This window comes from Delphinus delphis, chromosome 3 (assembly GCF_949987515.2).
Source record: "Delphinus delphis chromosome 3, mDelDel1.2, whole genome shotgun sequence".
NCBI classification, from domain to species: Eukaryota; Metazoa; Chordata; class Mammalia; order Artiodactyla; family Delphinidae; genus Delphinus; species Delphinus delphis.
Genome location: NC_082685.1, coordinates 36,183,300 through 36,210,577, shown reverse-complemented (window position 1 = coordinate 36,210,577; position 27,278 = coordinate 36,183,300). Strand labels below are relative to the sequence as shown.

Here is a 27,278-nt window from a genome sequence, read left to right as displayed (position 1 = left end):
CACTGACTTCTCTCTAGCCATAAAAGTCCTAGACTGCATCTTCTTCCAATATAGCACTGTTTTCTCTACATTGAAAATTTGTTGTTTGGTGTAGCCGCCTTCATTAATGATCTTAGATCTTCTGCATAACTTGCCGCAGCCTCTACATCAGTACTTGCTGCTTCACCTTGTACTTTTATGTGATGGAGATGTCTTCTTTCCTCAATCCTCATGAACCAACCTCTGCTAGCTTCAAACTTTTCTTCTTCAGCTTCCTCACCTCTCTCAGCCTTCATGGAATTGAAGAGAGTTAGGGCCTTGCTCTGGACTAGGCTTTGGCTTAAAGGCATGTTGTGGCTGGCTTGATCTTCTCTCCAGACCACTAGAACTTTCTCTGTATCAGCAGCAAGGCTGATTCACTTTCTTATCATTCATGTGTTTATCGGAGTAGCACTTCTAATTTCCTTCAAGAATTTTTCCTTTGCATTCACAACTTAGCTAACTGGCACAAGACACCTAGCTTTTGGTCTGTCCCAGCTTTCAACATGCCTTCTTTACTAAGCTTAATCATTTCTAGCTTTTGGTTTAAAGCTAGAATTTCTAGCTTTTGGTTAAAAGCTAGAGATATGCAACCCTTCCTCTCAAACACTTGGAGGCCATTGTAGGGTTATTAATTGACCTAATTTTGATATTGTTGTGTCTCAGGGAATAGGGAGGCCTGAGGAGAGTGGGGGGAGATGGAGCAACCTGTTCGTGGAGCAGTCAGAACACCGACAACATTTATCAGTTAGGTTCGCTATGTTATATGGGTGCAGTTCGTGGTACCCTAAAACATCAAAGAACACTAGTCACAGATCACCGTAACAAATACAGTAATAATAAAGAAGTTTGAAATACTGCGAGAGTTACCAAAATGTGACCCAGAGACCCAGAGTGATCAAATGCTTTTGGAAAGATGACGCCAACAGACTTGTTCAATGCAGGGTTGCCACGAAACTTCAATTTGTAAAAAACAGTATCTGCAAAGTGCAATGAAGTGCAATAAAATGAGGTATGCTGTCAATTCCTCCAACATGTGACTGCAGCAAGTCATTGGAAATATAAGCTTCAAAATAAAATCTCTGAATTTACTTATTTCAAATTTTCTATGGAATAATCATAATCGTTACCATTCATTTAACATTCAGTATCTGTCAGTGCTGAGGCAGGCAGCCTCTAAGATGGTTCTCAGTGATCTCCATCTCCTGGTATTCATGTCCTTCCTTGTGTAACCTCCAACCCTTGAGTGTGGTTATGACTAACGACTCCTTTCTAATGAAGAGAATTCTGCAAAAGTGGTGGGATGTCGCTTCCCAGGTCAGTTTATCTAAAGACTGTGGCTACCAATCTTGGCAATCTTTCTCACTCTCTCTCTTGAATGGCTTACCCTGGAGAAAACCAGCTATCACGTTGTGAAGCAGCTCAGTAGAGGGGCCCCTGTGGTGAGGAACCCAAGCCTGTCAATAATCATGTCCATGAGCTTGCAAGGACTCCTCTCCATCACCAAATGACCCAACCAGTTGAGCCTTTAGATGAGCTCACATCCCTGACCGATAGCCTGACTGCAACCCCAGGAGAGACCTTGAACCAGAGGTACCCAGCTAAGCTGCTCCTGGACTCATAACCCACACATACTGTGGGATAATAAATGTTTACTGTTTTCAGCTGCTAAGTTTTGGGGTAATTTGTTAACTCTCATAAATGCAGTGCTAGTAAGTATTGTTCTTCTGTGAACTTATTTAACCCTCCCAATAGCCTCTGAAATAAATATTTTTAATCTCTATTCTACAGATGAGAAGAACGAAGTTCAGAGAGATATGGTATCTGGATCATATTACGCCTTCAATATGCTGTTAATAATAACAATAATAGCTGCTATTACCAGTTCCTATCTAATACTGTATAGTCCCTTCTAAAATTCCTTGACAGATCAACATTTCCAGTGATGGATTAGTAATTTTCTCGTGTTATGGATGAGAACGCTGAGTTCTAGACAGGTCCCATAGCTTGCTTATAGCTTTAAGATACATAACAAAGAAACCACAGCCCTAACTCAATTTATATTGAATCAGGCAGATTAAAACCCTTGGAGGAAATAGCCACCAAATATGTAATTACATTAAACTGGGGTTTAAATAAGTCTGAGATTTAGAATAGGTTTCCCCAGTTTCTGTCTTAACATATCTCTGCACCTACTACTTTCCCAACGGGATGAGAAAGCCTAATTTTCCAGGTTTAGTGGGCCTGGGGGTGTAGGCAGGGTCCAACATTCAGGTACCATCTTGGAGGGTTGTGGACAGCTTTAAAATTGTTGACAGTGACTGAGCTCAACTTGGAACGTGGCCCACAGTTGGGAACTTTGGCTAATTAATCAAGAGGCATCTTCCGCTTCCTACAGGAATGCATTGCATTTAACAGAACCCACAGAAGCCCACTCTGTCCCCCTCAGGAGCACTCACAGGCTTGTTGATATCCTCCTCCTGGAATCTGCTGGAGTGAAATGATCATTGCAAATGGAATTTCCATTGCAAGTGGGGCAGGCAGACATCCACACTATTACAGGGATCAAGCACTCAAGCCAGCTGCAAATTACTTTCTTTCCTAGGCATCATATTAACGCCAAGATTTCCCTGAGAATAGTTTCATTTTGAAAATTCATTGGGGTTTAATCTAATCATGGCATTATCTGTTCACCTGACAAGAAAGTAAGTGATTTTCCCAATTCATCTAAAGGGCCTCTGGCACTTTTATCAGGATTCACTACCTCTTTAAAAAAATATGTGTACGTGGATTCTTCATGGAATGAAAACCAAATTGAAACCTGTAAACGTCTCTTCTGGGTCCAGTTCAGCCCCAGGCAAAAGTGAAGGAGTGAGATTGCATCATCCTTCCTGCCTCTCTTTCTGCGCTGTTCTTTCCATCTTCCATCTTCCTCCCTGTCTCCATCCTTCTCCCCATGGTATGTTCTAGGTCTCCAGGTGCCCCCCACCCCACAACCCACTGCTTTCCTTGTTACAACCGCACATCTAATCCAGTCCTGTTCCCTTTGATAGGAGCACACAACTCAATGCCTACTTCCCATATTCATCAGCCACGGAGATAGTGGAACTTTACTTTCTGCAGTTTGCATCGTGAAAATAGATTTTTTCCTCCTAAATATAAAACTGTGTTATGACTTTAAATACGCTTCTTTAGACTTTATACAGTCCTCTGTCTCCAAACCTTGCTCCCTGCCACTCACAACCTATTCAGGCTGAAAATTACAGTTTTCAAACTTCGCTTATCTTTCTCTCTCTCCTCCATCCCATCAAAACATACTGGTCTCACGTGTCATTTCCTTCAGGTTTTATTCTGTGGCAACAAATTGCACATACGAATTGGAGCTGAAATTTTAAACTCAGAATCATTTCTATTCAATTGGGGTTTTTCAATGGATAAGTTTATCCAAAGTATAAGAAACAATTGAGGATCTGTGAGCAAACAGTCTGGTATAATGCAAATAGCACTGGCCTGGCCGGAGAAGAGCATTTTAGACTTGGTCCATCAGAAACTACCAGGGTGGCCCTGGGCAAGTGACTTAGCTCCAGTGGTCCTCAGTTTCTCACGTGTAGAATGGGGAGACTGGGCCAAGGATGAGATTCGAGATAGGCACAACTTGCTACTAGGTACTGCTAGATGTAATATAAATAGACTGGTCAACGATATGTGGGGATGGGGTCGAGGATATTGGGCTGGATGCCTTCTAGGACCCTTGGAATTCCAAGATTTGGGGGTAGGGGTGCGTCTCCTGTGTACCCAAGTCCCACCCACAATCCCTCTCCTGTTGGCCTAGAAGCTGCTCCCCACTTGGACATTTGAACTGTACTTTGGCCTCACCTGACTTTCTGTGTTAATGGAATAAACGGTGTCCTTCTGGTCTAACAGTCTGCAGGCATAGGCGATATTGACTGCCGTCTGCTGCTTATCTCCAGTCAGGACCCAGAGCCGGATCCCAGCCTCCTGCAGAGCAGCGACTGTATCTGGAACTCCTTCCTGCAGCCGGTCTTCGATCCCAGTGGCTCCTGGAGTGATTAGAGACAGCAGAACTCACATTTATGTTGAGAAAGTAGCTGCTTAATTTCCCCAAAGCCCTATCAAGCCAGGCAATGATTATTAACTTATCTCTCGTGTTCTAGGCTGTGCTAAATGCCCAGGATACAGCCGTGAAATAGACAGAGCTGGTCCCCACCCTCTCGGTACTCAAAGGCCTGGCGAGTAAGGATTTATAACTGAGCTATTTGAGGAGAGAAGCCCAGGGTGCCGGGCAAACATATATCAGGAGACCCAGACTTCATTTGGAAGGTCAGGGAAGGCCTTGCTGAGGAAGGGCCACTTAAGCTCAGACCTGGGAGATAAACCCAAAAGGTGGGGAAGGAGGGGGAATTCCAGGCAGACGGATCAGTATGTGTGAAGGCCCAGAGGTCAGAGTAGAAGATGACACAGAAAGGCAGACAGAGCAGGGAGAGAGACGAGGCCAGGCAGGGAGGGGTGGAGCTGGATCTTGTAGAGCCTATCAGGGCATGAAGGGATTTGGCATTTTTTGGTAGCAAAGAAAGCTATGAAAGGGAGTTAAGTTGGAGAGTGATGGGATCGGTTATGAATTTTAAGAAGATCATTCTCAAGAATGGATTGGAGGGTGGAGGAAGCAGGATGAGATTCAGGGCTAACAGAGGAGAGCTGGTGTGGCTGGACTGGCATAGCGGCAATAGGAGTGGAAAGATATGGAGAGACTGGAATCTTTGCTCTGCAAGCGCTCACTGCAGAATTAACAGAGACTTGGGTTTTTGATAACGTTCTTGGAGGGCATTAAACATGCGGATTCCATCATTTTTTGAATGGTCTCAAGCTTTGAGCCAAACTTGATGATTGTATACCCAAATACCCAATAGCTGCTCAGTGATTAAGCAAAAATAAATCTGCATTTAAATTGAGATTCATTTCAGACCACAGACTAATGGCTACCCATCTCACTCTGGGCAGGAGCAGGCGTGCCATTTCTTTTAATAATCCCGAGTGACAATAGCTTGGCAAAGCAGTTGTACTGAAAAGTTGATTTAATATCGTGGGACTCGGTGTGAATGCATGGCAGCTTTTTAGTGGCGTGACAGTTTCTTCGTGGCAGGATGCAATCTCTTCCCAGCCCTAGTCCTCTCCATCACAAGCCATCTGGAGGGAAGAAAACAAACCTCTCTATCCCGAAATGTGCCTGTTTTGTATTTCAGGCCCAAGTGCACAGGTAAACCAACCCATGAAAAGTGATGCCCGACCCTCATCTTTTCCGCCTAGCGTTTGCCTGGAAAGTGAGACTGAAAATGATGTGTGTTACCGGGAGGCAGGGTGAAGGAGAGAGCAGGAAAAACACATTTAGTTGTGTGAAAGAGAAAATGAAACAGGAAGGTGGTGAGAGCCTTTCTCAGCCAGGGAAGCCCATGGGTCCTGACAAGTGTGTTCTCTTTCATGCACTACCGGCTCAGGGGCATTTCTCACCAGCTGAGGCCAGAAGGCTCCCCTGAAACAAAAGAAACCGCAGGGGAGAGGGTGTGAAGGGGGTCAGGTGCCCTAATGGGATGACATTCCGGGGGTGGCCCGGGGTGCCGGGTGGAGCTGTCTGGACTAGCTACTGTCTACTTCCTGTTAGAATGGGTTCTCGAGGCCAGCTTTCAAGGGGGCCTTGTGAGGCAACAGACAAAGGCCCCTGCAGTCCAAACACAGGAAACAGAAAAGCCGAAGGAGGTGGGGAGCAAACCTGTCTCCCCCTGTTTTCCACCCATCTGACCAAATCTTGCTGGTACCTTTTTTATATAAAGAGGTATTACCGTCTTCCTACAGCGACCCTGGGTCTTCCCCCTTCAACCCTGCCTGGCTGAGCTTGGTGATTTAGCCAGAGGAGGCGCAAAGGCTCAGAGGGGTGTGGGGATGTGTCCCTGGGCACACAGCAAGGTCACCACAGGGCCAAGATGTGGCCTTCATCCCCAGGCCAGCACTGCCTCCCAAGATGAAAGAAGCCTTTTGCCACGTGGCCAGTATGTGCACGCTGTTCAGGCATCGCCTTTCCGGGATCTTATTCCCGAGCTGTGAAGAGATTAGTCTGATAAATAAAGCCTCCCCCTTCTCCCTTGGCAACGCTTTTCCTTCAACAGAAATCCAACCCTGTCTCTTAGCTGGTGTTTTCCATCTTTCCCCCGAGAGTATCTATCTAACTTCTATACGTCTTTACAGCAGCAGAGTGATTTTTGTAAAACGCAAATCTGTCCCTGCTTTGATCCCCTTCCCCTCTCCAAAGCTTTAGCCTGTGATCTACACGGCCCTTCATAACCTGCGACCTGCTGCTCTCCCCCGCACTCTGGGGTCCAGCCGTAGGAGACCTCTGAGTCCCAGCCAGCCCAGGCTTTCCTGCCTCCAGGCCTTCATTTGGGCCCTTCCCTCTCCTGGAACACCCTCCCCCTTTGACCAGCTCCTTTTCTCTGCTCAGTTCCGGCTGTCCTGCACCCTCCTTGGCTCCGCAGTAGGTTGCCACCTTCTCCTTTGTGCTTTCATCCCACCAGGTACATCTTCCAGCCCACCTCTCATCACACTCTGAGGAAATTACTTGTTTAATCATCCAAGTGTCTTTGCTAGACTCTGAGCTCCAGGAGGGCAGGGTCTGTGTTTTTGTTTTTTTTTAAATTTTTATTGGAGTATAGTATTTACAATGTTGTGTTAGTTTCAGGTGAGGGTCTGCGGCTCTTGTTCCCTGTTGTAGCCACGATACCTAGCATGCTACTTGGCACATAGTAGGTGCTCAATAAACATTTGAACGACTGGAGGAGAAGCAACCAGGCTTCATCCGGCAGGGAGTGCAGGAATGCTCCTGGGGCATCCTCAGGAAGCTGCGCGTGGAGTCTGGGTTGGATATCGGCACAGCCCATTGGCGCCAAATGCCTGGAAGGGCACCCCAGGGAGGTTCCTAATTGAGACACATTTGAAGCAGTGTCAGAATCAAGGCCAAGAACTCCCTTTCCAGCTTGCAGCATTCCGTTTTTAAAATGTAATGATAACTTATTTTTACCTACCGAGTAAGATGAGTTGGTTCTCCAGGTGCTGTGCTGTCTCCAAGAGAAGCTCATCTCTGTTGTTGAGGGACGCCTCAGCCTCACGCCGGAAACTGGCCCATCTCTGGAAGTCCTCTTCACTTAAGATCTATGCAAAAAGAAGAGGCTTGTTCACAGCTCTGGGTGACTCCCTCCCCCTGCCCATGTGCTGGGCCTCCTACGGGCCAGTTTGAGCTTCACTGTACAATTAGATGGGGCTTTTCCCTCAATTTTTTTTTTTTTTTTGGGTCTTAAATTGATGAAGGATTGGTTCTTCGTGTTCCATTATCATCAAACTTCTGTTGAGCCCCTGTGATGCTCTGGTCACCGGAGATATACCAGTGATCGAGACAGACAAGAATCCTACAGGCCTGGGCTTATGTGCTAGTGGAGGGTGAGAGACATGATCCAAGTGAATAATTTAAAAGAATGGATCATGTCAAGGAGTTCCATACAGAAAACAAAGAGGGTGATATGACGGCGTACGACAGGGTAGGGGGATAGTTGTGGGAAGAGGGGTTATTTCATTTGGATCGTCAGGTCCCTTAGACAAGGTGACATGTTGGCTGAGATCCAATGACGAGAAGGCTTCTGTCACGGGGAGGGGTAAGTTCAAAGGCCATGAAATAGCAATGGACGTGGCTTTCTTTCTGTCCCTTGAACTTACCAGTTGGCTTAAGGATGGAAAGCCAGGTGGAGAGGACCAGCAATGAGGCTGGAAAGGTGAGAAGCATCCAGATCTTGCATAGCCTGGTAGACCATTCCACTAGCTGCTGGGGGTGCCCAGTGGCTGAAAGAATCCAACTAGAGGGCATATCTGGAGTCCAGAGCACTTTTAGACCCCTCTGTTGGCATTATATCCTCACTGTCTCTTTTTTTTTTTTTTTGCGGTACGTGGGCCTCTCACTGTTGTGGCCTCTCCTGTTGCGAAGCACAGGCTCCAGACGCGCAGGCTCAGCAGCCATGGCTCATGGGCCCAGCCGCTCCGCGGCATGTGGGATCTTCCCGGACCGGGGCACGAACCCGTGTCCCCTGCATCGGCAGGCGGACTCTCAACCACTGCGCCACCAGGGAAGCCCCTCTCTGTCTCTTATAGTAATGAATGACTCTTTCCTTCAAGCATCAACTATTCTTTAATTTTCCCTCTGTGCGCGGCACTGTAGGGAAAACCAAGGGGACACAGGTAGGCCTTTTGCTCTCAAGGAAGAAGAGTCTCATCAGAGGAGGCAAAATAGGAATAGATAATGTAAATAAAAAATAGAAGGTGGTAAGGATATAATTACAATTTATAGAATAGTAATGCGGGTCACTGTCCCAGGTGCTGTACCTGTGTTATCTTAGTTGATGTCCCTGACAATTATATGAGGTAGGGAACACTAGCACCTTTTTACAGATAAGAACATCCCCAAACTCAGAGAGGTGAAGAAACTCGCCCAAGGTCACACCACAGATACGTGGTGAGATTGGGACTTGTCTCCTGGTAGGTCTGGCTTTAAAGCGGGTGCTCTTAAACTTTATGGTGCACTAAGCACCTACAAAAGAGATGAAGAGCTCTGGGGATTTATGGAGAAGAAGCCACTTCTAGCCATCTTGAAATGTATGCCCATCATAGCTCCCCTGATTTTAGGTGCCTCATTAGATGCCCCAGCTCTGGGATTCATAGCTCTTTGCCTCCTTTCCTGTAGGGGCAGCAAAGTGAGAGACCTGAAGGGCATAAGGTGGGTAATCTACTTGACTATAGCTGGGACAAGGGCAATGCAATCGGGAATGGTAGGAAACATGACCAACCCCAGAACACAGCAGAATATATCCTTCATCAAAGGGATCAGCTGCTACATGGCTCTAGCTATTTGTAGCTATTCAAGAATGGAGATCCAGTTTTCCAGATCCTCTGCACTTTGAAGAGAAACCAGAAATCTAGATTTGTATGTGATCACATAAAATCTCCCCAATTCCAAATCTAGACAAATAATGCAAATGTTCAAAGGATATTTGAAGGCAAAATTATAACATTAAAAATTATGAGTTATAGGTCATCAGTTACATAGACAATGGAAAGCAAGGAACCACAAAGCCACACTAATAAGGAACCTTCCCACTCAGATTTTTGTCCCAGCAAAATTGTCAAAGTCATGGGTCTCTGTGGTCAGGATAGCTAATTTTGAAAATATTAAAACAACCAACATTGAGGATCTTCTAAAACAGAAATAGAAAAGACAGAAGCAGGGTCGAGGCCTTTCAGCCACTAAGCGTGGAACTTGTTCTCACCTTCTTGGCGATGCACAGTGTTCGAAGGCCATCTCTTGCATACAAGTCTAGATGCCTCTGGGTCTGGGCTCGGATTTTCCTCACCTTCTTTTCCACATCAGTGTCAGTCACTGTCAAATAGTCATTATCCCCCATGAGGTCGTGGGCAATTGCTTAGGGATCCCGTTCCTAACACTCAGGCATCTTTAGAGGAGGAATTCCCTCATACCCCCGCCCCCCCGTAAACATGGAACAGCTCTCCCAGGCTGCCCTGGAAGGCGGTAACTCCACGGGTCCTTAAATTGTCTGCTCTATCTGATCATCCAACGTCTGGCTGAGAGAAGTACTATTTAGGGAAGGTAGGTGGTTCCAGGTATTGTTCCCAAATGCCTGTTTGCAGGAATTCCCTGGCGGTCCAGTGGTTAGGACAATGTGCTTCCACTGCAGGGGGCATGGGTTTGATCCCTGGTCAGGGACCTAAGATCCTGCATGCTGTGAGGCAAAAAAAAAAACAAACAAAAAAAAACATGGATAACCTAAACATCTGTTTGCATCAGAACCACCAGGGAACTTAAACCAATAATTCGCAGGTCAGGTTGAAGGCCTGCTGAATCAGGGGACGAGAAGTCTGAGTGTTTCTTGTTACCTAAGGAGTTTTCCATGTGGCTAGTTTAGCCCTGGATGACCAGTTTGCTAAGTCTCAGAGATACTATCCATCACCTTCTCCGTCATCTACTTTAGTCCTTATAGCAAGTTGCTTCCAAGGTGGCTACAGACCTGAATCTCATTACTAAGTCCCTCACCATACTGGGTTTGCTGAGTTAGGCTTAGAAAAAGTATTTTTTGGATTCCTATAAATCTAGTGTGAAAAATATTTCATTGTGTTGCTCAAAGTCCCCCTTTTGAAGTCCTACATAATACGATTCTCTTAGAAGAAATTTATCTTTTTCTTTTGAAATTCCAGTACTTTGATCTATCAGAGAAAAAAGAATTTTTCAGCCTGGGCTGGTGGTTGTGGGGCAGGATTGATGCAATCATCGCTTCCTTTATCTAAGATGTCACAGACATCACTAATCAGTAGCAGCACTTTGTAAATGTGAGCTTGGAAGAAGCTTCTGAATCCTTCTTTACCAGGGCTGGACTGAGATCTTCAGAAGCCCTAAGCGGTAAACAGATTTTGTGCACTTTGTCCATCCCTCCATATGATGCAAAATTAAAAGTACAATTCTTAACAGTATGATAAGTATAAGGAAGTCCAACAAAGCTCTCACTTTCTCCATGATACTATTCTAAGGCTGCTTTTATGCAGTATAAAAATCCCTTCAAAGATTATTTTCTCATTTTTCAGATGCTACTGGTTTCCTGGTACCTTAACAACAGTCTTTGTACCTTATCTTTTTGAGCACTATCTACAATATTTTATTTTCAAAGACATCAGCTCCCGAGATTAAACACCTTTTGCCTTCTACCTGTGTGCCTTTGAGTTTACATTTTTGCTCAGGCTACCAGGAACCTCAGGGTCAAATTGAATGTTCAAACACTGTAAATATATTAAACCCTGAGGTTATTTTTTCCCCCTCTTTTTGAAATCTTTGCTTCGCAAATCTTATAGTAACACTGTCTATGTATTTTTTATCGGAGGCATCGGTAATCCATTTTGGAATCAGGTGAGGAACAGAGAAAGAAACATCTCCAGGGCAGTGTGGAAGGCTGTTGCCCGGGGATAGAATGCCGTGGCACCCTTGACTCGGAAACACTGAATTCACTTGTCTGCCAGAGTCTGGGGATGAAGAGACTTAATTAGCTCCCTTCCCCTTCAAAACACTCATCAACCCCCATGATCCTCTTGGCTCTCATCCATAGCTGATAATTCAGGAGGCACAGGGCTGCCTGGGCAATTCTAAAGCTTGGCTAGAATCTACTACCCTGGGAGAATCACAGCCCCATAACGGTCTTCTCCTTGCTAGCAATCAGGAAGCGGCTGCACACTAATTCATGCTGTTCCAAAATTGGACACTGATATGTAGGGACTTTGGAACATTTTTCTGGCTTGGAGCAAGTTTATGAAAATCTGTTTGGGGGAGGCTGGGGAAAGGCATGATAAAGAGGACCACCCGAGGCTTCCCAGAGTGAACCGAGCCTGATGCAGAATTCTGGCAGCATGGGAAGAGGCCTGAACTGGGATTCAGGATACCTCCACATAGGATTTACCACTAGTTAGCTGGGACCACTCTTTTAAGTCACTTCCCTCTTTGGGTTCAGTTGGCTTCTCTCCAAAACTAAGAGTTAGGACCACAGTGTGTTCTAGGGTATGTTAATGGGTGTCCTGGTGAAAAAAAAAATTGTGTATGGAGAGTCCATCTTTAAATGAGTTTGGAAAACTAGAAACTGGGATAAATAAAGTTAAAGAAGTTCCTCTATGACAAGACTGCCCAAACAAAGCCTTTAATAAGTTCATAATGAGCTCCGTCATTCTCCAGGTCGTGGAGACGTGGAAAGCAAGCTGCTTTGTGGAGAGCATCTTGAGGGTTTGTGTTCCAGTTGGGACCTGCCGGACTGAGTGACACTATAACCTGAGCCCCTGGTTACCATCCATGCCGCCTGTTAAATAAGCCCTCTCTTCTTGGAGCCCGGTGGGGTGGACTCACCACAGGCTGGGTCTTCCAGCAGGTCCATGATAACGCAGTCGGCACCCTTGGTGTAGACGATGATCTCACCGGTCAGCGGGTGCCTCACGACCACGGACATCCTCTTCCTGACAGAGTCAAACTCCAGGGTGCAGAGGACATCGAAGGTGAGGCAGGTGCCCTGGGGCAAGCGCACGGTCACCTGCTTGGGCGTCCGGGACACCAGCGTGAAGCTGTAGGCACGGGCAGCGTGCACCAGGGCAGCCTCATCAGGGCTCTCGGCCTCGTAACAGACTTCGGGGCCGGCCAGGCTGAGGGCCGGGTCCTGCAGCACCTCCTCCAGGGAGGCACCCGGACCCACCCCCAGGATGTCACCCTGCTCCCACGTGCTGCTCCTGTAGCCGCCGTCGGTGGAGTAGCCGCCACTGCTCACAGACGCGTCGTCTCTCTCTTCCGAGTCCGTGGTGGGCATGTTGGCCCCCAAACTCTCCCCCAGGTCCACGTCGGAGGGTGCGGTGGTCGAGAATGACTGGCTGAGGCTCGAAAGCTTCAACTTGCGGAACAGCTGCTGAATCTTCTCCAGGGATGTCACCAGAGCCTTGGTCGAGGGTGGCACTGTGACCTTGTGGTAGAGGAGGGAAGGAGACCATGACTCTCCAGGTTGGGAAAACTGTCAAGCTGTCTTATGCATCTCATTTTGCAATCAGTGAATTAGGTGGGCCTTCAGTGATGATGGGCAAGTCTTCTCCCCTCTGTGAGCCTCGGTTTACCCACCTGTAGCATGAGGGAGTTAGGCCATTGGTTTCCTTCCAGCCCTGACTTCCTAGGGATTGGCGATACTATTTTCCTCTATCTTATGACCATCCCACTCTGATCATGGGCAAAGCAAAGGAGACAAAAGCCAGACTCACAGTAGGGGTTCACATGCCCTGCACCCTTATCATCGCCTTGTCTGCTTTAGTTTTGCACGCAGCATCTCACTTCATCCTCCCAGCGATGCTAGGGGATCCTATCATTATCCCAATTTCTGGATGAGGCAACTGAGGCATAAAGAGGGTAAACTGGCTGTGATCACCCAGTGTGTAGATAGCAGAGCTGGGTCTCAAGTCTGGGTCTGTCTGACTCCAGGGACTGGGCTCTTGAGCTACCTGCCAGCTACCTCCCCACTGACGTGCAAATTGAAAACTGGATGCTGTCCTTCCCCAAATGGTACTGCTTTCTCCCTTGAAAATAGGGAGAATTGCTCAGATAATGCTTCCTGCGTTCCCCAAACTCCCTGAAGACTTCTGATTACTTGCTGACTTTTCAGGGTAGTTTAGAATCTGGGTGTAATAATGGGGGCTCTGGTTTGGTGCCTGGATGAACGCTCTTCTTCTTGATTTTTGTGGCCACATGTTGTAACACCCAATTATTCTTATTTTTCACTTACAAGGGAGCTTGGGTGAGAGTATGTGGATAATCGAAGGTAAATCTACCTTCTGTACTGAAAAATAATTCAGAGTATAACGTCCTATGAGTGGCCATCCAGGTGCACTATCTCCAAACTGGCAGAACTTCACACATGGTGTTAATTGTTTTTTTAACCCTCCATTAAAAAGCAGATACCACTATACCGTGATATTATTACAGAATCGTACAGATCGTTCTGCCGTGTATTCACCCTACATCCTTCCTTAAGTTCCTCAAGCTCTCTGAGCCACGCCACTGTTTCTTCACTTGTTAAATCCAAAGACATACCTCCCAGGACTGTTGGGCTGTGAGGATTAAATGATAGTGCAGGTGACATGTTTGGCATGGAGCCTGGCACAGAGCAAGTGCTCAGTAAATATTAACTTTTAACATCTACCCTGCAGACAGACAGACACAAAAATGTGAGATCTATATAGAGAGCTCATATGGAACTTTTAATATTTTATTTAAAAAAGGAGGAGATTGAGGCCCAGAGAGGCTAAGAGCTCTGTTCAAGGTCTTACAGTGATGAAATGGTGACAGTGTGGCTAGGACCCAAGTATCTTGTCCCCCTGTGCAGGGCTTCCGCCCTCGCCCCTCGCCCTCCTCTCATCCATCCCACCTTACCATCAGCGGTCCTTACCCTCTGACGGGGCTCTGCGGTCGTGGAGACCGTGACGGAGTTGCAGATGGTTAAGGCCAGGAAGAAGTCAGCAGTGGAGGAGGTGGTGGAGAGGGAAGGCTTGGCAGGTCTGCTGTCTGACAGGGTTTCCAGCCACAGGGCTGCATCTCGTACCTTGGTCAGGAGGTTTTTATCCGGAGTCACATCTTTTTCCTGGGAGAGAAAGGCCCGGGTCAGAGTCTCCTGAAGGGACTGGGGAGGAAAGCCCCCTCCGGCAGATCCTTTCATGCCTGGAAAAGGCTGATACAGTCCCCCCCACTGCGATCCTGCGTCCAGCACGTCTCCCCGCCTCCCCTGGGCCTGGTCATTGTAGAGTGTGATTTGGTTCCTCCCTTTCCCTCAACCCCACATGCCCATCAGTTATAGGCTCTGGTAGTTCTTTCCCCACAGGGTCTCCCCGCCATTTCCCCTCATTCCTGATGTTTCCAGCCAAGCGCAGACCCTCTAGCCCTCCAGCTTGGATTTCTGCATCAGCCTCTAAAGTGAGGTGGCTGCCTTTCACCTCTCTTCTTTCAAACCCTTCATATGTATCACCCATTCATCCTCCTAAAAATACTATTTCCCTCAAGGTATTCTTGAGCTTGAAAAAATTCTGGGAGATCTTCATTGTAAACACGATCAATTCAGTCTGGCACCTAAATTCTTTCCCATTTGATTTCCACTCTTGATTCCCACCACTCTGCATTGTGGACCCTCAGCTAGGCCGGGTGGTCTGTCTGCTGCCTCCTGGGGGTATACTCCCCTCCTATGCCTCTGATCACACCCTGTTTGAAGTCCTCTCCTGTCTACCCAAATCCTACCTAGACATCAGTAACCATGAAAACTCCACGGGTCCATGAGATCTGATCCAGCCCACAGTGAGCTCTCTGTCTTCTGAGCCACAGTAACAGGCTCCTGAATGCAGAATGTGCACAGGAGTCAGGGTAAGGTGAATGAGGCAAGCTGGCCAAGGTACGGTTGAGGACACTATGGGATGGGGGGCTGTGAGACCTGGCAAGTCCCACACCATCTAAAAGGGGGCGACTGCTCTGCTACTAACAGGCTCCAGGGCTGGAACATTTTGCCAAATCTCTGGATTTTTCAAGATAAAGTAGAGACGATGTGAGAACTGTGTTTTGTTTCTTTTCTTTTTTAAAAAACCAGTGGGCTGGATCTGACTCATGGATTTCCAATTTTTCCACATCTTTGTAGAAGTTGCCACTTCTGCCATCCCTCTAGAATTCACTACATATTGACCTATATTTTAAATTCAATTTTCTTAAGTCCATGTTTAATCTCTCTAGAGATAAACCAAGAGGCTGAAAGACAAGAGACTGCCTTTTCCATGAAGTTGTATCTTCTGTAACTCCAAAGATTGCTTTGTTTGAAGCCGAAGTTCAATAAACACTAGCTCTTCACAGATATGACAAAAGCCATTCCGCAAAAAGCCATTTCGATCCATGTTCAGAGTTCACAGGTTAATTAAAGTTTAGAAGAGAGTCAATGATTGGAAACGATGGACTGACGAATCTTGACTGATTCGTGCAGAGTGAAGACCGAGGGCCAACAAGCTAGCAAGTTTTACGAACAAGAACCCAAGTTGAGATGAAAAACAGCCTGTGGGGAAAGAGTCCTCAGACTGTGTCCTCTCTGACTACCAAGTGCAGTGACTCCAGAAGTCAGCTTCTCACCTCCCTGGAAGTGCTGGCACAGGCGAGAGCCACAGGGGAGGAAACCCAGACTGACGTGGAGGTGCTGGATGGCTGGAGGGATGAGAGTCGGCTTTTCCAACAGCACAGCTTGATCGGGGAAGTGGACTGCGGGTGGAGCTCACACTGTAAAGAGTTCTGACCTTCATTTGGAGGGCTTTCCCAGAGCCAACGCCTACACTTCCAACTTGTTGATACCATCTTAAGAGGACAGTGTCCAGAAAAAAGCCTTTTCATTAAAAGGAAGAGTGCGAGTAAAACCGCATCCAGTCTGCATTCCCTTTCCTTGCCCTGTAATAAGTAATGGTGGGCTGTCCATACCATACAGTGACCCTATTTTCAGAAAGCTTAGGAAGGAGCAGGAACCATCCATCCTCCCTGCCTCTGAGTACAGTTGTCATAGCAGGAACTCACAGTGATGGAGCTAATCCTACCTTTCCAACAATGTCAGTTATGTGATCTCACTGGGTTCTCACAGTCCCAAGTTGAGATGAAACTAGCCCCAACTTAACTGAAACCCAGAGAGATGTCTGACTTGACCAGTGTCACCCAAGGAGTCATTGTAAAGCCAGAATTGATGTCAGACCCCTTGACTGTGAACCTAGGGTCTTCCTTTCTGTGGTCGTGGTAAAGTAGCTATGTTCCCTTATGAATGCTCCCGTGTGTACTCCTTTAACCAGATTCCAGGGTCCATCCAGTTTGCCAACATCACTCACGGAACTCTGAGCCAATGTCTTTTTTTTTTTTTTTTTTTTTTTTGCGGTACGCGGGCCTCTCACTGTTGTGGCCTCTCCCGTTGTGGAGCACAGGCTCCGGACGCGCAGGCTCAGCGTCCATGGCTCACGGGCCCAGCCGCTCCAAGGCATGTGGGATCCTCCCGGACCGGGGCACGAACCCGTGTCCCCTGCATCGGCAGGTGGACTCTCAACCACTGCACCACCAGGGAAGCCCTGAGCCAATTTCTGATAATAGTAGTGACAGTTCCATTTCGTGGAGTGTTTCTTATGTTCTGGGTACATCCATTATCTCACTGCATCCCCACAGCACACTATCTATTGAGTACTATTATTCTCCCAGTTACCTCTGCACTTCAAACGAGGAAACGGCTGCCCAGGGAGATTAGATGTCTGGCCTAAGGTCTCACAGCAAGTTGATTCAAGATAGTCCGACTCTAGAATTCATGCTCTTTAACCTCCACGCCAGGCAAGATCTCCCATGAGAAGGAAGTGGCCTTTGATACTTGCTGACAGTTGGCATCTTTAGTGTCTGGGATCCCAAATACAACTGACGGGCTTATATATCTAATCCTTAGGGCTCAGCAGGGAGTCCATGAGATTATAAAGGGGATTATGGGGATCTTTTTCAGAAAGTAGATTTCATTTTTTTTTTGGCAGGGGTACATGAATGGGATGCTTTTAACCCTTACCAAAGATACCCAGACTTGGGAACAAGCTTGGAGGTCATCAAGGCCAAATCCCCTATTTTCCTGATGCTAAAACTGAGTGCCAGGGAGGAGGGTAGTGAACTCCCCCAAGATTGCACATTGAATCAGAGTCAGAACTAGGACAGTTTTCACACCACCTGACTCCGGCCTCTGACAGCACACCGCTTTGCTCCAAGCTATGCATTATGTATTTCCAAACGGTGACACAGTTAAAATGATTTAACGGTTAGGTATTGCATGTCCATTACTCTCTAGTCTCTAAGTGCCATGAGGGCAGAGACTGTGATGTGTCCCCGGTGCTTGCCAGCCTGTAGGCACTCACTCGAACCTTTGTTGCCTGACTCCTGTCTAGGACACCATGCTACCTCACCGCTGATTAACCCATGGGGGCTCTTTGTTAAAACTCTTATTTAGTATATTTCTACCCAATCTTATAGCAATGCACACACACAAAAAGTTCTGCAAAGGGCCTGCTTCTCTCTGGCATTGGCAGCAGGCCCAGCCTGCAGGTGTCAGCGGCAGATGTCAGGGAAGCTTCATCCAGGCACGCAGACTTGTTTCTGCAGGGCAAGCTTCTTCGTGGTTCCCTTCATCCACAGCCCATTGGTTTGCTGTCCGGTTCATTAACATTTAGGAACTTGGCATGTAGGACGCTTTTAGAGAAAACAGTGCCCCCAACCCCCTCCGGGCCCTTTGGCTAGTCTGTTTCTCTGAAGGAAAAGAAATATACATTTGTGGGGCTACCAGTTGCTCAGATTAGAGCTTTGTGGCAGCTGGGCACCCAACTGGTTGGATTTCTTTCTATTGCAGAACACCCGAAGCTCAGATAAACCCTCTTTGGGGAAGGTGATCTCTGACCTCACACCACATCCTCAAGGATCCTCCTATTATCATCAGATTATATCTATTGACAATTTATAGCAAAGTCATGGGCTTTGGTAAGTGCTTCCATGTACATCCTGTAATCATTATAACAGCATCAAAATAGCTACTATCATTCTCCCATTTTATTTATGAGGCAAATGAGGCTCACTGAAGATAAGTAACTTGTCTAAGGTTCCAAAGTCAATTAAAAAGCTGGGTCTTGAATCCAGTTCTGCTGATGCCAAAACCCAAACCCTTAAACACGATGCCAGCACTTCCCAAACTCTAACATATACACAAATCAGCTGGGTGTCTTATTTAAATGCATATACTGATGCAGCAGTTCTGGAGTGGGGTCTGAGCATCTGCATTTCTACAGGCTCCCAAGTGGTGCTCCTGCTGGGGGTCCGAGGACAAGAGTTTGAGTAGCAAGGCTCTAGGCTCTAGGGCTGCCCTATAGATATAGCCCGCTCCCTCTCTGACTGGGGAGTGTTCTGCATGGAAGGCTGGGAGAAGAAGGCCAAGCTCCATTCCATTACTCTCCTCTCAGTTTTAGTGACGGCTCACTCATGGTCACACTGGTGACTATCACTAATTGGGTGCAGCAGATTGTTGCCATGGGAACCCACAGAGCCAGCGGTGGAAATGAACAGGAACCCTGGTGCATAGGCCTGGAAGCAAACTCTGTGGCTTGGTTCCTCCCATGTCTCTATCTCCTCGATCGCCTCTCTCCGACCTGTGCCTCTTATTCCAGCCATTCCTTGGAACCCCAAGTCTCCATTTGCTTGTGCAGAATGTCTCCCCTAAAACATCATGCACTCTCCCCACTAGATGGTCTCTTCTCTTTGCTCTGGTTAACCTTTAAAATTTTGTCTCAAATTCAGCTCTGATGCTAACCCTTCCAGGAAGCCCCCTGATGCCTAGTTTGATGTAGGTGCACCTCTTCTGGGCTCCTATAGCACCTCTGCACCCATACACCCCAGCACTGAGAGCAGTGTCCTGTAGGCACTGGGGTTCTTGCCCCTTCACTGGGCTGTAAGTGCCTGAAATCAGGAACAATGCCCCATTAGACTTTACTCCCCCAGTGTCTAGAACAGTACTTGCTATATTATTTAGTATTTGTTGACCGACCGACAATAAATGAAAAGCTATTCTAAAGAAATGTAGACACTGAGAATACAAAGACTTGGAAGAAGGGGAGGAGGCAGACCCTTCTATTTGCTTTTGTGGGTGTCTGAACTCGTACAACCACTTGAGAAGTATCAATCAAAAATTTAAAAATGCACACAATCTCAATTTAGCAGTTATGCTCTAAGAATACCATAGAAAAACTTACATACATGTATAAACGTGATGGCTCGACCATCCAACAAATTCTAACAGCCATTAAAAATGGGATGAAGTGGCTCTCTATTGAATAGCTGTCAATTTGTCTACATATATGAAATATTCCCCAAGATTCATTAGGTTAAAAAAAAGTCCAAAGTCCAAAACAGTGTGTATGCTATGCTTCTGTTTGTGGGAAAGGATGTGTTTATGTGTACACCCCACTTGCCTGCTTCTATATAGATACAGCACCTCTGGCAAAGACACAGAAATATACAAATAATGGTTGTCTCTGAGGTGGTGGGGAATAGAGTAGGGAGGGAGGCTTACTCTCTTCATTTGCCCTTTGGTTCCTTTTGAATACTTAGCCACGTGGTTGTATTGCTATTGTCGAAACAAACTTTCCCAGTTGTTGGGGAGATGAAGGCTGAAGTATTATTTAGGGCAGTCATGTTTTTGCCCTTGATGAGGTTGTGGCCTTGATGATATTGAGTTTGGTTCGAGAATGGGGAGAGCTCAATATTAGTAAATATTTGCTTAAATAGAAGCATGTGGATTACTAAGGTAAGCTTTTCCCAAATGGGACAGAAGCCCCAGGGAAAAAAACTCAATGGCCTAGCAAGAAGAGAGTTTCCCACAGCATCCATTCATGATAAAAACCCTTACCAAAGTGGGTATAGCAGGATCATATCTCAGCATAATAAAATCTATTTATGACAAACCCACAGCCAACATAATACTCAACAGAGAAAGCCTTCCTGCTAAAATCTGGAATGAGACAAGGAGGCCCGCTCTCACCACTTCTATTCAACATAGTATTGGGAGTCCTAGCCACAGCAGTTAGACAAGAAAAATAAAAGATATCCAATGTGGAAGGGAAGAGGTAAAATTGTCAGTATATGCAGATGACATGATATTATACATAGAAAACCCTAAAGATTCCACACAAAAACTACTAAAACTGATAAATGATTTCAGCAAGGTAGCAGGATACAAGTTTAACATATAGAAACCTGTTGCATTTCTTTACACTAACAATGAAATATCAGAAAGAGAAAGTAAAAAAAAATTCCTTTTAAAATTGCATCAAAAAAGCCCAAAACCAAAACCAAACTTAGGAATAAACCTGACCAAGGAGCTGAAAGACTTATCTGCTGAGAACTAATAAACAATGATAAAGGAAGCTGAAGATGATACAAAGAAATGGAAAGATATTCCATGTTCTTGGATTTGAAGAATTAATATTGTTAAAATGGCCATACTACTCAAAACAATCTATAGATTTAATGTGATCCCTATCAAATTATCCATGACATTTTTCACAGAACTGGAACAAAGAATCCTAAAAGTTTTTTGGAGCCACAAAAGACCCAGAATTGCCAAAGCAATTCTGGGGAAAACCAGCAAAACTGGAGGCATAACCCTCCCAGACTTCAGACAATACTACAAAGCTACTGTAATCAAAACAACATGATATTGGCACAATAACAGACATATGGATCAATGGAACAGTAGAGTGAGCCCAGAAATAAACTCACACACCTATGGCCAATTAATCTTTGACAAAGGAGGCAAGAATATACAATGGAGAAAAGACAGTCTCTTCAGCAAGTGGTGTTGGGAAAGCTGTAATGTAAATGTAAATCAATGAAGTTAGAACACACCCTCAAACCATACACAAAAAATAAACTCAAAATGCCTTAAAGACTTAAATATAAGACATGACACCATAAAATTCCTAGAAGAGAATATAGGCAAAACATTCTCTGACATAAATCGTACCAACGTTTTCTTAAGTCAGTCTCCCAAGGCAAAAGAAATAAAAGCAAAAATAAGCAAATGGGACCTAATCAAACTTATAAGCTTTTGCACAGCAAAGGAGACCATAAACAAAATGAAAAGACAACCTACGGAATGGGAGAGAATATTTGCAAATGATGTGACCAACAGGAGCTTAATTTCCAAAATATACAAAAACTCATACAACTCAACAACAAAAAAACAAACAACCCAATCTAAAAATGGGCAGAAGACCTAAAGAGACATTTCTCCAAAGAAGACATACAGATGGCCAATAGGCACATGAAAAGATGCTCAACATTGCTACTTATTAGAAAAATGCAAATCACAACTATAATGAGGTGTCACCTCACACTGGTCAGAATGGCCATCATCAAAAGTCTACAAATAACAAATGCTGGAGAGGGTGTGGAGAAAAGGGAACCCTCTTATACTGTTGGTGGGAATGTAAATTGGTGCAACCACTATGGAAAACAGTGTGGAGGCCCCTTAAAAAACTAAAAATAGAGTTGCCATATGATCCAGCAATCTCACTCCTGGGCATATATCCGGAGAAAACTCTAATTCAAAAAGATATATACAGGGGCTTCCCTGGTGGCGCAGTGGTTGAGAGTCCGCATGCTGATACAGGGGACACGGGTTTGTGCCCCGGTCCGGGAGGATCCCACATGCTGCGGAGCGGCTGGACCCATGAGCCATGGCCGCTGAGCCTGTGCATCTGGAGCCTGTGCTCCGCAATGGGAGAGACCACAGCAGTGAGAGGCCCGCGTACCACAAAACAAAACAAAACAAAAAGATATATTCGGCCCAGTGTTCATAGCAGCACTATTTACAATAGCCAAGACATGGAAGTAACCTAAATGCCCATCGACAGATGAGTGGATAAAGAAGGTGTGTGTGTATGTGTGTGTGTGTGTGTGTGTGTGTGTGTGTGTGTCTAAGTCAGCCATTAAAAAGAATGAAATAATGCCATTTGCAGCAACATGGATGAACCTTGAGATTATCATACTAAGTGAAGTAAGTCTGACAGAGAAAGATAAATACCACATGCTATCACTTATATGTGGATCTAAAATATGATACAAATGAACTTACTTATGAAACAGAAACAGACTCATGGATATAGAACACAAACTTATGGTTACCAAAGGGAAAGGGGGTGGGTAGGGATAAGTTAGGAGTTTGGGATTAGCAGATAGAAACTACTATACTTAAAACAGATAAACAACAAGGTCCTACTGTATAGCACAGGGAACTGTATTCAATATCCTGTAATTAGCCATAATGGAAAAGTATATGAAAAAGAATATGTCTGTATCTATCTATCTATCTGAATCACTTTGCTATACACCACAAACTAATACAATATTGTAAATCAACTATAGTTCAATAAAAAAAAAAAAGAAAAAAAGAAAGAAGTATCCCAGATCTTGTAAGACCAGTTCCGTGAAAAGGGTCACCACAGCTGTGTGCCCCTATTTGGGACCCTGGGAGCTAAGGGAAGCAAAGCTGAGACAGGCTTCCTCCATTTCTTGCCCTGTGTGGTCACATGACTTACTAAAAGATTTTGCGTGCTTGACTAGTTAAATCAGGACTCTTACCTAACCTTGCCGTGGGAGTTTGTGCACGTGGGCTGTCCCTGTCAACCCGGAGCAGACTATAAGTATGGCACAAATATCTTCCCAAGAATGAAAGGAAGACCAAGTTTCAAGAAAGGAGGCAGAGGGCCAAAGACACCACCTTTACTTCCCTCTATTGCATTCTTTCTAGACAGGTGGGAGGGGTCGTGCCCACAGAAGGGAGAGGTGGTGGGGTTTGGAGCCTAAACGGCCCTGATGCAAACTTTATGATTAGGAAAGCAGTCTTCGGTCTGATGACTCAAAAATATTTTTCCAAGTGGCATGTCTAAACAAAGACTCTCTACTCCAATCTTGTCTGCTTACAGACCAGGGGGGAAAAGGCATTTCACTTTCCCTCCGGCAGGACTATTAAATGCTGGCTCAGAACTCACCACTTTCCTAAGAATATTACCCCACCCTAAAGCCACAGATTTTAGAGCAGCCAATTAGACAACAATAACAGATGCTTCCTTGATCTGTGTAGTAAAAGAAAAAAGCCAGCTTTTGTTGTAGTGGTTGTTATTGTTCATTTTATTTTTGGTTCAGAGCAATGGGCTTCTTTGGAATGGGGTTGGGTGCTCCGCCATGACCTGGCATCCCTGGGGCTTCAGAGGCAAGTTCTGGCTGAGTTTACAAAGGAAAGGTAAAGCACTGGTTTTGCCAAGACATTACCCAACGAGGTTGGTTGCCAGACGGGCGGGTGCAAGAGGAGCAACACAGAAAGCCTGCCAAGCGGGGGTGAGTGGGAGCCAGGAGCCAGGGCACCCCCCCGGGGCTGCCACGGACGTTCTCCATGGACTCACTCAAGGGTCTGCCACTCAGACACAGAGAGTTTACAGGTTAGTGTCAGAGCCCTTTAAGGCAACATACATCACCCCCTTTAGCGAATGCCTCCCAGGCTGTACAAGGCGCCCGTCTGAGCCAAATGAAGACCATTTTCCAGTGGAGTGATGGTATGCTTAGAGCGTTTCTCAATCTTGGTTGCTCACTGGAATCATCAGAAATAGAAACATGAATGCTCAGGCCTCACCCTAGACCAAATATCCCAGAATCTCAGGGGAGAGAGCTTGACATTGTGTTTTATGAAAACTCCCATTTCCCCTCCCTGTCATCAGTTATGTGAACATTTGTCCAAGGCAGACGGCTTTCCTTTAGAAAAGTCATTTAAAACTTCTATTAGTTATCCATCTGTCTAGAACACATGAGCTTTAAGAATTAAATCCTCAAAATCAACTCACGAGGCATAACAATAATCCCTTTTCAAGGTGAGAACATCGAGGCTTCCAGCTCAGTGAGTTGACCAAAGTCACGGAGCTAATACACGGTGGAGCAAAGATGAGAACCTGGGACATTTGCCCCAAATGTGCTGAATTCATAGCTGGCAGCGACCTTGCTGGTCAGCACAAGCATCATGGTATTTGACTTTTAGGACAGCCAGTCAGAGTTGTAAGCAACGTATTTTCAGGTGATGAAACAGGGAAAGAGAGAGGTTTAACATGTTGCATAAGGCCACCCTGCAAGCCTCAGCAGAGTTGAAACCAGAGCCTGTGTTTCCTGACCCTTGGCCCAGTGCCCTCCCTGACACATAGCCAGGATGCTGACCCCACTGACCCCAGATTTTCAGCCTGACTTGTAGAACAGCATAGTTAGCAGCTCATAAAGAGAACACATCACCATCCTGTCTTGCTCAGGCAACAAGAGTCGGGTCTTACTCTATGTGTCCATTTCCTTATTGTTCCTAAATGCATTTAGTTAGAACTGGACTTGGAATGTGCCAGCCAGGGCAGAACAATGACATCCAGGATCTGGAGGCAGCTCATAAGTTAACGTGTCCCTTTCACTGACCATCAGCTAAGGGCCCCGAATAAAAGTTATACTGACTGACTCAGGGCTGCAACTTTTCTGGGCTGCTGAGATTTGTCCGGCTGGGCAATGCATCTGTGTATCCCAAATGAGACGTACACAGGAAAGCTTCCTTTTTACCCCCGTGTCCTGGGGGAGACATTCTCAGACACACGGGATGCCCACGGTATCTAGAACTGGAAGATGCCAAAAGACACTGGTAGTGCAAGACTTACTACCTGTGCCCAATGAGAATTCACTGAATTCATTGTCCAAATATTTAGGTAAAGAACTGAGGGGAAGGGCATTCCATTCAGAAGGGACAGAATTAAATTAAAGAAGGAAAGACTTGACAATATGCATGTCCTGTTGTTACTTCATTTGGGAAAATCAAAAAGAAAAATAAAACCTAAAATCTTCTAAAAGGATCATTCTTCTTGTAGTTTTATAAGCATTATATGTCTTAACACACTGTTATTGTTTTCTCCTTGCTACTATTGCATTTCTGTGCACGATAATAACATAAGAGAATTAAATTTGTACTTACTTAAAGTTAGATAAACACAACCCAGAACATACAGTCTCACAGCGTTTCTTGTCACAGTCAGAAAACAGAGTCCTGGATAATGAATACTAGGTAGCAATGTGGAAAAGGCTCTTGATATCATGTCAGATGAAAAAAACCCAGCAGCTATAATTTATGTGTACTATGACTGCAAAAATGTTAAAATATGTAGTTTGTGTGTGTGCACGTGTGTGTGTGTATTAGTGGGGGAAATAAAAGACTGGAAGGAAATTCACCAAAATGATCATTTTGAAAATCTAATGTTCTAATAATGGGATAATAGCACTTTCAGTCCCTCTGTATGTGTGTCTTGTTCAAGATACCTGGGGCTCCCTGAGGCCTTTTCTGTAAGTGCAGAAGACTCTGGATGATGGGTTCCCCAGAGGAAGAGCCTGGTGCAGAGGAAAGTGTGATGAGATGGGAGTCAGAGGCCCTGGTTCTGGCCTTGACTTTTTGGGCATGCTGTGTCATCTTGGGGAAGGAACTCAGTTTCTTCACCTGCTGCCTGGACGTCTAGTGGTAACTATCCCAATGGATCAAATGTGAGGGGCCAGATGCAGAAAGCCCCAAAGTTGCAAAGTTGAACATCCTAGGGGCCTGGCAGTTAGCCTAAGGGAGTGACGTGGACTGAGTAAATTTGACAGAGATGTTCTTTGCATCATAACAATTTAAGACTCTTTATCACAATAAATACCTTCTCCCATTTTTCTTGAAACCTAAGCCTTACGGGCTCATCTTTTGTTTTTCCACTTTATAGAAACGTGGACATGTCAGATATTTCTTTTTCCTCTTAGCTGTATTTTGGAAAAAATGCATAATGAACATGCTGCTGGGCCTCACTCAGCTCAGGGATGAGGATACAGAGAGAGGGGGTGAGGGACAGTGATGGACTGAGGACGGCACGCCCAGGCTGAGCACCGACTTCTTCATTCAAACCACTTACTGCCACAGGGAAATGCCGGCTTAGTGGGGACACTTTTTTCAATTCCATTTAGAAATCTCCCAATTTCTAAACATTGAACATTTGAAATTAACAAGAATCGTACGTGCCCCAAAAAACCTGTGTAGATTAAATACAAGACCAAGAGCTGCCATTCTGAGAGCTCTTCAGGGTTTATACACCCTTTTCTCTTTCATACCCCAGAGCCCTCCCCCTTCTCTCCCCGAGACAGGCCACCAGCAATTCAAAAAGGAAAAGGCAGGGACTTACTATGGAGCTGCTGAAGGCCACAGGGGGCTGTGAGATTTCACAGCGCCCCCTGGACCTTTGTCGCCAGTGGCCCTGGATGCGTGCCCGGGCACTCTGGCTCCTCAGAGGCTGGGACCCTCCTTGGCCCCTTATTGTTGCTGGTCCCTGGTCCCTGCGGGCTGGGAAGGACAAGCACCGGTATTGGGTCCACTCTTCACTGTCTGAGTCCAGCTCCTCTGGGGTCTCTAGTCGCTTAGCTGCAGGAAAGGAACCCCGTTATTGCGCCAGTCACACCTTGGCCAGATCATGGTTGGGGAGATGCCAGACTTTGGGGGTGGAGCTAAGAGTAGGCAGCTGGCTACCTCAGCTGGTGAAAGAGGGGTGCAACTAAGTTGCACAGGTTCAAATCCTGGCTCTCCTACCTCCTAGCTATGTGACTTCGCGCTTCGCATAACCCATGCCTCTCTTTCCTCAATTAGGGGTTATAAAAAAGTACCTAACTCACAGGGTTGTTTTGAAGACTTAATGATATAAAAGTGATTAGCATACTCTAAGGACTGGTAGCGGTAGCTGTATTATTATTAAGAAGAGATTAGAAGCTCCATGTAAATGGTTACCACTGTGGCAAAGGGGATTGGACCGCCTTTAATGGATATTAAACATCCATTAAACATCTTTTCTCTTTCTCCATCCCTCCCACTCAAAAGAATGAATGCTGCTCTTGTGAGTTTCTTCTCCTAGTTAGAAAGTGTGTGTGTGTGTGTGTGTGTGTGTGTTGTCGGGGGAGGGAGCTGAGGGGATCAGTCAGC

General features: G+C 45.8%; 1 protein-coding gene across 1 annotated transcript in view; it reads right to left on the bottom strand.

Moving 5' to 3' along the window:
* Positions 1-27,278, bottom strand: part of ATP10B (ATPase phospholipid transporting 10B (putative)) — a 122,680-nt gene that overhangs the window by 33,847 nt on the left and 61,555 nt on the right. The window contains 6 exon segments of the mRNA XM_060006814.1: positions 3,895-4,079; positions 7,110-7,236; positions 9,396-9,505; positions 12,023-12,623; positions 14,094-14,285; positions 26,491-26,726. Of these exon segments, the coding sequence (XP_059862797.1) occupies positions 3,895-4,079; positions 7,110-7,236; positions 9,396-9,505; positions 12,023-12,623; positions 14,094-14,285; positions 26,491-26,726 (1,451 nt within the window).